This window comes from Somniosus microcephalus, chromosome 4 (assembly GCF_052327205.1).
Source record: "Somniosus microcephalus isolate GS21.2 chromosome 4, FLI_Smic_1.0, whole genome shotgun sequence".
Taxonomy (NCBI): domain Eukaryota; kingdom Metazoa; phylum Chordata; class Chondrichthyes; order Squaliformes; family Somniosidae; genus Somniosus; species Somniosus microcephalus.
In genome coordinates, this window is record NC_140990.1 from 321,993,554 (window position 1) to 322,006,090 (window position 12,537).

Genomic DNA, 12,537 nt, shown 5'->3' on the forward strand with positions numbered 1-12,537 from the left:
ATCTGGAACGCACTGTCTGAAAAGGCGGTGGAAGGAGATTCAAAAGGGAATTAGATATGTACTTGAAAAGGAAAAAGTTTGCAGGGCTACGGGGAGACGGAATTCTCTACCACAGAAGGCAGTTGAGGCCAATTCATTAAATATATTCAAGAAGGAGTTAGATATATTTCTTAAGGCTAAAGGGATCAAAGGAGATGGGGAGAAAGCAGGGACAGGGTACTGAGTTTGGATGATTAGCCATGATCTCATTAAATGGCGGAGCAGGCTCGAGGGGCCGAAGGGCCTACTCCTGCTCCTATCTTCTATGTTTCTATGAAAGAGCAGGGGCGTGGAATTAATTGACCAGCGCTCACAAAGAGCCGGCACAGGCATGATGGGCCGAATGGCCTCCTTCTCTGCTGTGTGATTCTATGCCAATGAAATGCTGGACAAAATTAACATTTTCCAGGACCAAAGCAGAAGGCAACAGGAATTGTCTTGACCTAGGCGTGGGTGGTCCCAACAGTACGCAGGAAGAGGCGGAGATGGCAAAGTTAGAAACTTTAAAAAGGGACAGGAACCCCGCCGATGTCCCTGGTAGTTTAATCCATTTATCCTGGTGAGGAATGAAACACACAATAAACGTGAGCCCCTTATATCTTTATATACAAGGGACAATAATCCCACCCCACATACATCCATGAAACCTTGGACAGCAGTGGAACATACAAAAACCAGTACAAGTGAAACACAAGAACATTTTTTATTAGATTCCTTTGATAAGTTCAATTTTCCATATTCAACATGCAATTTCAAAAATAATCAGTCATTACTGGACCAATACCCAAAGGCCGATATTGTACCGATAACCCTTTCCATTTTGTCCGATTTTCTACTAGCCTAATTTAGTTGCAAGTAATCCCCAGCACCCTAAATAGTCAGTGGGATTCAAACATAATCACATTTGACTTGTTGCCTTTTGGAACTTCCTTGCACCATTCCCTGAGCAATTTGATTAAAACTTCTAACCGCTTCCTACCCCTCCCAAATCTTAACCCCACCCCTCCACCACCCACCCCCCAAAAAAGAAAAAAAAAACCTGGCAGCATTAGACAATCTCGCCCCAATTTATGGACCTTGATGTAGAAAACCCGCAACTACAAAACATTTGCATAGAACACGAGCTAGAGATCGACTGATGCAGTCCAGTTCCGATGCTACTTTGTTGGGACAGCTCCAGGACGAGGACGGCCCATTCTTGCGTGGTTAATAAGGCGGATGTTTCAGCCTTGCTCAGTGTTCGGTTCGGCACATATTTGTGCTTCATTTTCCAAAAACTGTTGGAAGGAATGGCTTTATCCTGCATTTATTGAACAACCCTTTTATTTCCCTCTTTAAAAAGTAATCTAAAACGAGAATATTGCAAATCAGCAGGGGCAAAGGTCTCGCACTGACAATCTTGGCACCGGGACACATTTGTACCAGTCAATCACTAGTTACAAAGCATAGTAACTTGAACACAACAGTTGGGGAAGGTGGCATTCAAATTCTAGCTGTGTTTTCCTCATAATAGCGCGCGGTCCTTTTAAAAAAGAACCGCAAGTGGTCCATTTCATTACAAAATTTTTTATAAATTGGTTACTCTTTAATTTAAAAAAAACCCTCTGTCCTTGGAAAGTGTGAAGCTTCAGTACAGTAGTGATGAAAATAGGGCTCTTTCACAGTGCAGTGGCAAGCTCGAGGTATGCAAGGTTACAACTCCTCCTTCCTCTTCGCAATCTTCTCAGGGTCTTGCCCCCTCATTCCTCTGATGTAATTAATGAAAGCAGCTTCCTAAGACAACAAAGAAGAATACACAGAGGAACCAATTAAAGTTTTTTAACCCAGTAAGTTTTTCCTCTGGTGGTGAAAACCTCGCATCCAAACGAGTTGCGGGTTGCTTTTGTGCACGAGAAGAATCCAGGCTGACGCTCCCAGTGCAGTGCTGAGGGGGTGCTGCACTGTCGGAGGTGCCGTCTCTCAGATGGGGCTTTAAACCGAGGCCCCGTCTGCCCTCTCAGGTGGACGTAAAAGATCCCATGACACTATTTCGAAGAGGAGCAGGGGAGTTATCCCCGGTGTCAATATTTAACCCTCACTCAACATCACAAAAAACAGATAATCTGGTCATTATCACATTGTTGTTTGTGGGAGCTTGCTGTGCACAAACTGGTTGCCGTGTTTCCTACATTACAACAGTGACTACACTTCAAAAATACTTCATTGGCTGTAAAGCACTTTGGGACGTCTGGAGGTCGTGAAAGGCGCGATATAAATGCAAGTCTTTCTTTTTCTTTTTGTAGAGTTGCATCTCCTAGCATGTTGGAAAGGCTCAAACCCATTCCATTGGGCTCCTAGAGGTCAGCCAAGAGACTGCTTCCATCCTTATGAGCCAACTAGATTCCTACCCAGATCGCAGGGGTGAAATGTTAAGCTCACCTATTCTAAAGCACGCCTTCCTTTCCTTTTTGTGAACAATGTGCTCGTCGAGGCCAAGGATGTTAGTAGTGGGGGAACGGATCACTCTCCATTTCACGCATCCTGTGCCAGCATCAAAGTACTCAGGCCTGGTACGGCATGGTTAGCTGCAGAGTAAAGCTCCGTCTAGTCTGCCTCAACAATGCGTCTCAGAGGCAAACTCGGGAGACTGCGCCAGTACCTTGGTCCATATCTCATGCTAGTCATTCTATGACTCCTCTAAGCAAGCTGGCTGAGTGAGTATTAATTGATGCCAAATTAGACGCAATGTTATACTGTGGTTCCATGCCTGCGAGGGACTGGATGGAGACGGTCCAAACTTATTGCGCATGGGAATCTTGCAGCCAGCAGACTAGTCTGGACTGGTGTCTAGCGTGTCTAACCCATTGTATCACCCAGTCCTTCGCTTTCTTTAAAAGTAATTGAAAAATCCATGATCCCAGTTGTTAAACGCTTTCTTCAAAACATTCTTTTACAATAATCATGTCAGCACGTCATCGCCTTCCTGTTCAATGATTCGACGCAAGGGTTTGTTCCGAATTCCCTTTCTCACCTCCTCTGCTCTCCACTGACTCTGTGCTGGAAGAAACTGGAAAGTACTGAACTACAAAGGGATCTGGGGGTCCTGGTGCACGAAACTCAAAAGGTTAGTATGCAGGTGCAGCAAGTGATTAAGAAGGCCAATGGAATGTTGGCTTTCATTGCTAGGGGGATAGAATATAAAAATAGGGAGGTATTGCTTCAGTTGCACAAGGTATTGGTGAGACCGCACCTGGAATACTGCATACAGTTTTGGTGTCCATACTTAAGAAAGGACATACTTGCTCTCGAGTCAGTACAAAGAAGGTTCACTCGGTTAATCCCGGGGATGAGGGGATGGACATATGAGGAGAGGTTGAGTAGATTGGGACTCTACTCATTGGAGTTCAGAAGAATGAGAGGCGATCTTATTGAAACATATAAGATTGTGAAGGGGTTGGATCGGGTGGATGCGGGGAAGATGTTCCCGATGATGGGTGAAACTAGAACTAGGGGGCATAGTCTTAGAATAAGGGGCTGCTCTTTCAAAACTGAGATGAGGAGGAACTACTTCACTCAGAGGGTGGTAGGTCCATGGAATATGCTGCCCCAAAAAGCTGTAGAAGCTACATCATTACATAAATTTAAAACAGAAATAGACAGTTTCCTAGAAGTAAAGGGAATTAAAGGTTACGGGGAGCGGGCAGGAATTTGGACATGAGTCTAGGTTCGGATCGGTCATGGCCCTGTGGGTAGTGGAGCAGGCCCAGGGGCTGTGTAGCCTGATCCTGCTCCTATTTCGTGTGTCTAATTCTGTTAGATTCAGGAGATGGTTCTGTGATAGTAGATTGGCGGTTAGGATCAGATCAGCCATGATCTTATTGAATGGTGGAGCAGGCTCGAGGGGCCGATTGGCCTACTCCTGCTCCTATTTCTTATGTTCTTATAGCTTCCAGTGGTGCCACCTGCTCGCTGCTTCTGTCAAAGGTATCGGGAGGGTACAGGAGAGACACTGGTATATCAGGAATTAGAGGATTTCGTTATGAGGAGTTACTAACAAAACTGGGGCTGTTTTTAGAAAAGCAGAGAAAGGTTTAGAGGATATTTGATAGAGATGTTCACAATTATGAAGGATTTTGATGAGGGATAATCTATTTCCATTGGCCAGTAACTAGAGGGCATAAATTTAATATCACCAAATATATACGGGATCCTGGGCTTTATAAATAGAGGCATAGAGTACAAAAGCAAGGAAGTTAAGCTGAAGCTATATAAACGCTAGTCCGACCTGGGCACCACACTTTACGAAGGATGTGAAGGCTTTGGAGAGGGTGCAGAAGAATCAGAGAATGGTTACAGCACAGAAGGAGGCCATTCGGCCGTGCCAGCTCTCTGGAAGAGCACTTCAGCTTGTCCCACTCCCCCCGCAATTTATTTTCCTTCAGGTACTGATCCAATTCCTTTTGAAAGCCACGATTGAATCTGCTTCTACCACTCTTTCAGGCAGTGCATTCCCGATCCGAACCACTCGCTGCGTAAAAATGTTTTTCTTCATGTCGCCTTTGGTTCTTCTGTCAATCAGCTTAAATCTGTGTCCTCTGGTTTCCAATGGGAACAGTTTCTCTCTGTCTACTCTGTCCGGACCCCTCATGATTTTGAACACCTCTATCAAATCTCCTCTCAACCTTCTCTGCTCTAAGGAAAACAACCCCAGCTTCTCTAGCCTATCCACATAACTGAAGTCCCTCAGCCCTGGAATCATTCGTGTAAATCTTTTCTGCACCCTCTCTAAGGCCTTCACATCCTTCCTAAATGCGGTGCCCAGAATTAGACACAATACTCCAGTTGAGGCTGAACCAGTGTTTTATAAAGGTTCATCATAACTTCCTTGCCTTCATACTCTATGCCTCGATATATGAAGCCCAGTATCCTGTATACATTAAAAAAAAAAAAGATTTACTAGAATGGTTCCAGGGATGAGGAAATACAGTTATGTGAATAGACTAGAGAAGCTGGGGTTGTTCACCTTGGAGCAGAGAAGGCTGAGGAGATTTGATAGAGGTGTTTAAAATCATGAAGGGTTTAGATAGAGTAAATAAAGAGAAACTGTTTCCAATGGCTGAAGGGTCGCTAACCAGAGGGCACAGATTGAAGGTGATTGGCAAAAGCACCAGAGGCGACACGAGGGAAAACCTTTTTACACAACGAGTGGTTAGGATCTGGAATACACTGCCTGATAGGGTGGTGGATACAGATTCAATCACGGCTTTCAAAAGGGAATTGGATAAATACTTGAAGGAGAAAAAATTGCAGGGATATGAGGAAAGAGTGGGGGAGTGGGACTGACTGGATTGCTCTTCGAAAGAGCCAGCACAGACTCGATGGGCCAAATGGCCTCCTTCTGTGCTGTGCTATTCTATGATTCTAGGACAAAGGGAGAGGCTTTTTTCTAAACACGCTGTGTTGCTGGAAGATGGCGTGCTCCACCAGAAGCAATGGTGAAAGCAGGATCTGTACTGTAGTAACTTTTAAAAGAGGGGATATATATTTGAACTTTTTTTTTTAAATATAAAAGGGTCTGGGGCGTGGGACTGTGGCGAGCTCTTTCAGAGAGACGGCACAGGTGCGATGGGCTGAATGGCCTGGTTCTCTGCTGTAACATTTTGTGATTCTATTTGCCTTAAGTGGCCATTACTTGCATGTCAGCGATTTGACAGTGGGTATCACACACAAGCCTGATCCTGTTACCGCCAAGCTTCCTGCACATGCACTTCCCGGAAAGGTCGATGACTGGTGATCAGAAGTGGGAACCCTGGCTGATTTTCCCCTTACTAAGCCCATCGGCCAATCGTGTCCATAGCACTACTCCAGCTGAGATTAGAAGGTTCAATACAGACTAGGAATTATTTGACCCTGAGCCAAGCTTCCGACTCCTGTATCCTCTCCAACACCAAGGCCACCTACTCCCACCTCCGTAACATTGCTCAGCTCAGCCCCTGCCTCAGTCCATCTGCTGCTGAAACCTTCATCCATGCTTTTGGTTACCTCCAGACTCAACTATTCCAAAGCTCTCCTGGTGGCTCTCATCTTCTACCCTCCAGAAACCGGAGCTCATCCAATACTCTGCCGCTCGTATCCTAACTCACATCAGGTCCTGTTCGCCCATCAATGACCTAAATTGGCCTTGAATTAAAAATTCTCATCCTTGTGTTCAAATTCCTGCATGGCCTCACCCATCCCCAACACTGTAACCTCCCCCAGCCCCACAACCTCCCCGAAATATCTGCGCTCCTCTAATTCTGGCCTCTTGAGAATCCCCGATTCTAATGGCTCCACCATTGGCGGCCGTGTCTTCAGCTGCCTGGACCCTAAGCTCTGGAATTCCCTCCCTAAACCTCTCCGCCTCTCTCTCCTCCTTTAAGACACTCCCTAAAACCTCTCTCTTTGGCCAAGCCTGTCCTAATGTCTCCTTCTTTGGCTGGGTATCAATTTTTGTCTGATGACGCTCCTGTGAAACGCCTCGAGACGTTTTGCTACGTTAAAGGCGCTATATAAATGCAAGGTGTTGTCGACTGGAATTGAACTTGGGATGCTCCCACTCGGTGCGGCTCAGCTACTCACGGGACCAGCTTGCCGAGTTATTTGCGGTGCCTGCACTCGGTTCTCTTGATAGAAGAAGGTGCCGCATCAACGGAATTACACACACAAAAACTCATCATAAAGCTCCAAGCACTCCAGATCAGAGAGCGCAAAATGGATAACGGGAAAGGGAGAGGCAGCTTTGCACAGAGAGGGAGTTACATTCAGAGAACGTAATTTTTTAACATTTTTCCTCAATCATTCAGCATCGGAACCGATTCATTCTTTGTACACGGTGGCATAGTGGTTAGCACTGTTGCCTCACAGCACCAGGGACCCGGGTTCAAATCTGGCCTCGGGCGACTGTCTGTGTGGAGTTTGCACATTCTCCCTGTGTCTGCGTGGGTTTCCTCCGGGTGCTCCGGTTTCCTCCCACAGTCCAAAGATGTGCAGGTTAGGTTGATTTGGCTATGATAAATTGACCCTTAATGTTAGGGGATTAAATACGTGGGGGTACAGGGATAGGGTGGGATATGTGTCGGTGCAGGCTCGATGGGCTGAAATGGCCTCTATCTGCACTGTAGATTCTGTGATACATCCAGAAGTAATGCACTTGAGACATTCTGGCGTGATAAGGCGACATATAAATGGCTTAATTATTATAAAAACATAAAATGTTACTTTATATTATAAAAACATTTGTCTCTGACATATGTTCCATTTATATAGAGCCTTTCACGACCACCGGACATCCCAAAGTGCTCTTGTAATGTAGGAAACGTGGCAGCTAATTTGCACCCACAAACAGCAAAGTGATGATGACCACACAATGTTTTTTTTTTAGTGATGTTGATTGAGGGATAAATATTGGCCAGGACACCGGGGATCTCCTGCGAAATAGTGCCGCGGGATCTTTTACATCCACCCGAGAGGGGCAGACGGGGCCTCGGTTTAACGTCTCATCCCGAAAGACGGCACCTCCGACAGTGCAGCACTCCCACAATATTGCACTGGAGTGTCAGCTTAGATTTTTGTGCTCAGTTCTCTGGAGTGGGACTATGAACCCCCAACTTTCTGATGCAGAGGTGAGAGTGCTGACACTTATTTTAAATTATTTAAAAATTTTCAAATAATCATTTCTCTTTGAGGGTAGAGGCAAGTCCTGTATACTGAAAATGCTCTTCCCCACATTATTTGTTCCCCCATTAGGAATTTTTCTTTTAGCAGCCAACCGGCTGTCACGTACGAAAGGCCAGCAACAATTTTAAAATCTCCGAGCCGAGATACTGAGAGAGCTACACAGGTAGAATTTGTTTGCCCGCTACAGATGCTCACTCTCTTTCCCCCTCCCCCATCACCTGCTTACCAAATGCAACTTGCCTTTAGTGTGCACAAATGGGGAGGGGGGGTCCACTGAACTAGTTAAAGCCATACAACCTACCTGTAGACAGCACTGGCGAGTTCCCTGCCATTTGTCATTCTGGGACCACCCATCTATTGGCATTTCTATAGCACCTTTTACGACCTCAGGACGCCCCATAGCGCTTTACAGCCAATTAATCACTTTTTTTGAAGTGCAGTCACTGTTATAATGTAGGAAACAGGGCAGCCAATTTGCGCACAGCAAGGTCCCACAAACAGCAACCAGATAATCTGTTTTAGTGATGCTGGCTGAGGGATAAATATTGGCCAGCACACCGGGGATAACTCCTCGGCTCTTACTTGAATCGTGCCATGGAATCTTTTACATTCACCCGAGAGGGCAGACAGGTCCTCGATTTAACGTCTCATTCGAAAGACGGCACCTCCAACAGTGCAGCACTCCTTCAGTACTGCGCTGGAGTGTCAGCCTAGGTTTTTGTGCTCGAGTGCCTGGAGTGGGACTTGAACCCACAACCTTCTGACTCAGGGGTGAGAGCGCTACCCACTGAGCCACAGCTGACACCATTCGGCTCTAGATCAATGGAAGCCAATGGGTAAGAACTGCAGCCCCTCGGTGACTGGTTTACCGCTCCAGGCTTCATTAGACTAGCTGGTCAAGCAACAGTGCCCCGAGACACGGCGGACCTGCCTGATTCAGTAATCGGAACCGCTGAAGCTTCCACAGAGGGTTGATTTAATTCCGAGCGCCCATCACCAGGCAGGGCAGCTTGAAGCCGCTCTGACCAACCCCCCCTCCACTCCCCCCACCCAGGAGACTCCTCCTACAAGTAAGAATGAATACTCATCCTCAAGTTGCACTCACCGCTCTTTCCCCGCTGTACCGCTCCACAAACTTGCCATAGTTGTAATAGCTGATCATGGGGTAGCCCTCCACACCTTCCTGTTTGCATAACTCGTGATTCTGGCCTTTAGTGCAGTCGACTGCGGCGTAGGCAATCTGCAAGATATCAAATTAAAACCAGTTGACCAACCAATGAGACAAAACAGATAACATGCCTAGGAAATCAAGGAAGTTATGATGAATCTTTAGAAAACACTGGTTCGGCCTCAATTGGAGTATTGTGTCCAATTCTGGACACCGCACTTTAGGAAGGATGTGAAGGCCTTAGAAAGGGTGCAGAGAAGATTTACGAGAATGGTTCCAGGAATGTGGGACTTCAGTTGCATGGATAGGCTGGAGAAGCTGAGGTTGTTCTCCTTAGAGCAGAGAAGATTGACAGGAGATTGGATAGGTGAGAATGTGGTGCCATAGCAAACTGGAATGCCAAGTGACGTGCTGGTGACTTAAAGGTTTTTTCATCTTACAAAAAGAAAATACTGCAGATGCTGGAAATCTGAAATAAAAACAGAAAATGCTTGAAATACTCAGCGGGTCAGGCAGCATCTGTGAAGAGAGAAAGAGAGTTAACGTTTCAGGTCGATGACCTTTCGTCAGAACTCATCGACCTGAAACGTTAACTCTCTTTCTCTCTTCACAGATGCTGCCTGACCTGCTGAGTATTTCCAGCATTTTCGGTCTTTTCATCTTATTGGTCAAGCTCCTGTGGATCAACACTCAATACCTCTGTGAGCTGGACCCCACCCCCGTGATACTTACATAGAATATACAGCACAGAAACATTCGGCCCAACCAATCCGAGCCGGCGTTTATGCTCCTCTCGAGCCTCCTCCCATCCTTCTTCATCTATCAGTATAATCCTCTGTTCCCTTCTCCCTCAGGTACTTACTGAGCCTCCCCTTAAATGCCTCTATACTACTCACCTCACCTATTCCCTGTGGTAACGAGTTCCACATTCTCACCACTCTCTGGGTAAGGAAGTTTCTTCTGAATTCCCTATTGGATTTCTTGGTGACTGCCTCATATTGATGGCCTCCAGTTTTGCTCTTCCCCACAAGTGGAAACATTCTCTCTGTATCTACTCTATCAAAACCTTTCATAATTTTAAAGGCCTCTATTTAAAGATCTCTCTCACGGTGCCACTCTAGGCCCATTTGTAGGAAGGAACAATTACACGGTGGGTCGTGACAGCACAAGCCTGAAATGGACGGTAACGCTAGAACCGCGTGTCCCTGGTCTTGCTTTGTGGTGCGAGCGAGCAGATGAAACAGTACCGGCTCCACGTATTTAGTGACCCGGGACGGGAGGTACCTTAAACAGCACATCGCAAAGCCCACAACAGCGTGGGTCCCACGACACCACAACTTCCAGTGGGCGCCTCCTTTAAATCTTCAAGTGCTGTCAACAGTGGGGGGGGGGGGGGGGGGGGGGAAGCTATGCATCAACCTGTCGGTGCCTCTCGCCCAATGTAGAAGTGACGTAAGACTGCCCGCCTGCTGTACCGTCACGGGAAGGTGCCTAGCTCAGGTAGCTCCTCGCAGGGAAGGGCTAGAAAAAGTCTTCGGCGCCCCAGATGGCAAGCTTCATTCTCAAACACAAAGTAGAACATAGAAACATAGAAGATAGGAGCAGGAGTAGGCCATTCAGCCCCTCGAGCCTGCTCCACCATTCAATGAGATCATGGCTGATCATCCAAATTCAGTACCCGGTCCCTGCTTTCTCCCCATATCCCTTTAGCCTTAAGAAATATATCCAACTCCTTCTTGAATATATTTAATGAATTGGCCTCCACTGCCTTCTGTGGTAGAGAATTCCACAGGTTCACTGCTCTCTGGGTGAAGAAATTCCTCCTCATCTCTGTCCTAAATGGCTTACCCCTTATCCTTAGACTGTGGCTCCTGGTTCTGGACTCCCCCGCCATCGGGAACATCCTTCCTGCATCCAGTCTGTCTAGTCCTGTTAGAATTTTATAAGTTTCAATGAGATCCCCTCTCATTCTTCTAAACTCCAGCGAGTATAAGCCCAATCAACCCAATCTCTCCTCATACGTCATTCCTGCCATCCCAGGTATCAGTCTGGTGAATCTTCGCTGCACTCCCTCCATGGCAAGAACATCCTTCCTCAAATAGGGTGACCAAAACTACACACAATACTCAAGGTGTGGTCTCACTAAGACCCTGTACAACTGCAGCAAGACATCCTTGTTCCTGTACTCGAACCCTCTCACTACGAAGGCCAACATACGATCTCAACTTTTTAAAACAATACCTAATTGAAAGAACTCACTTGCTAAAATACAAAAGAGGTAGAGGTTATGCTACAGCTATACAAGCCCCCTGGTTAGACCACACCTGGAGCACTGTGAGCAGTTCTGGGCACCACACCTTAGGAAGGATATATTGGCCTTGGAGTGCAGTGTAGGTTTACCAGAATGATACCCGGACTCCAAGGGTTAAATTACGAGGAGAGATTACACAAACTAGGGTTGTATTCCCTGGAATTTAGAAGGTTAAGGGGCGATTTGATCGACGTTTTCAAGATATTAAGGGGAACTGATAGGGTAGAGAGAGAAACTATTTCCGCTGGTTGGGGAGTCTAGGACGAGGGGACATAGCCTAAAAATTAGAGCCAGACCTTACAGGAGTGAAGTTAGGAAACAATTCTGCACGCAACAGGTGGTAGAAATTTGGAAAATTTGAGATTGATAGACTTTTGTTAACCAAAGGTATCAAGGGATATGGGGCAAAGGTGGGTAAATGGAGTTAGGTCACAGATCAGACATGATCACATCGAGGGGCTAAATGGCCTACTCCTGTTCTTATGTTCTTAATTATGCATTCTGAAAACATAGCATTAAATCAAGAGCTTCTTTTGAAAACCATGAACATTCGCAGCCAAAGCTCAAACACTCTTTAAACACAGCGGTAAACAATTTCCCTGCATGGCTCAGCAAGCAATTGCACCGTCTGATGTGGGATGGAGCCACGCCAAGTAGGAAAGCCCCAGGTTTGGTCCCTGCTGTATGTGGAGTTAGCTGATCTCTGACAGGGATACCGGTGGGAGCAATACAGTGCGTTCGGAGTCCCTGGGCTGAGGAGTGAGAGGTGGTGAAAGAAGCAGCAACGAGCCAGAATGACCACTCCTGAGCACTATCTAGTGACTCCTGCTGGGATGAGTGCTGTAGGGCAGGTGCGATAGAAACATAGAAGATTGGAGCAGGAGTAGGCCATTCGGCCCTTCGAGCCTGCTCCACCATTCAATGAGATTATGGCTGATCATCCAAATTCAGTACCCTGTCCCTGCCTTCTCTCCATATCCCTTGATGACTTTAGCCTTAAGAAATATATCCAAGTCCTTCTTGAATATATTTAATGAACTGGCCTCCACCGCTCTCTGTGGCAGAGAATTCCACAGGTTCACCACTCTCTGGGTGAAGAAATTCCTCCTCATTTCAGTCCTAAATGGCTTACCCCTTATCCTTAGACTATGACCCCTGGTTCTGGACTCCCCGGCCATCGGAAACATCCTTCCTGCATCTAGTCTGTCCAGGCCTGACAGAATTTTATAGGTTTCGATGAGATCCCCTCTCAATCTTCTAAACTCCAGTGAGTATAAGCCCAATCGACACAATCTCTCCGCATACGTCATTCCTGCCATCCCAG

General features: G+C 46.5%; 1 protein-coding gene across 2 annotated transcripts in view; it reads right to left on the bottom strand.

The window, feature by feature from the left end:
* Positions 1 to 728: 728 nt before the first annotated feature.
* Positions 729 to 12,537, bottom strand: part of pdia5 (protein disulfide isomerase family A, member 5) — a 146,459-nt gene continuing 134,650 nt past the window's right edge. For both annotated transcript variants that reach the window (XM_085986830.1, XM_085986831.1), the window contains exons 16-17: positions 8,840 to 8,974; positions 729 to 1,812 (exon numbers count right to left, since the gene is read on the bottom strand). In XM_085986830.1, the coding sequence (XP_085842956.1) occupies positions 1,732 to 1,812; positions 8,840 to 8,974 (216 nt within the window). In that variant the 3' untranslated portion in view covers positions 729 to 1,731. The remainder of the gene's footprint in view (positions 1,813 to 8,839; positions 8,975 to 12,537) is intronic.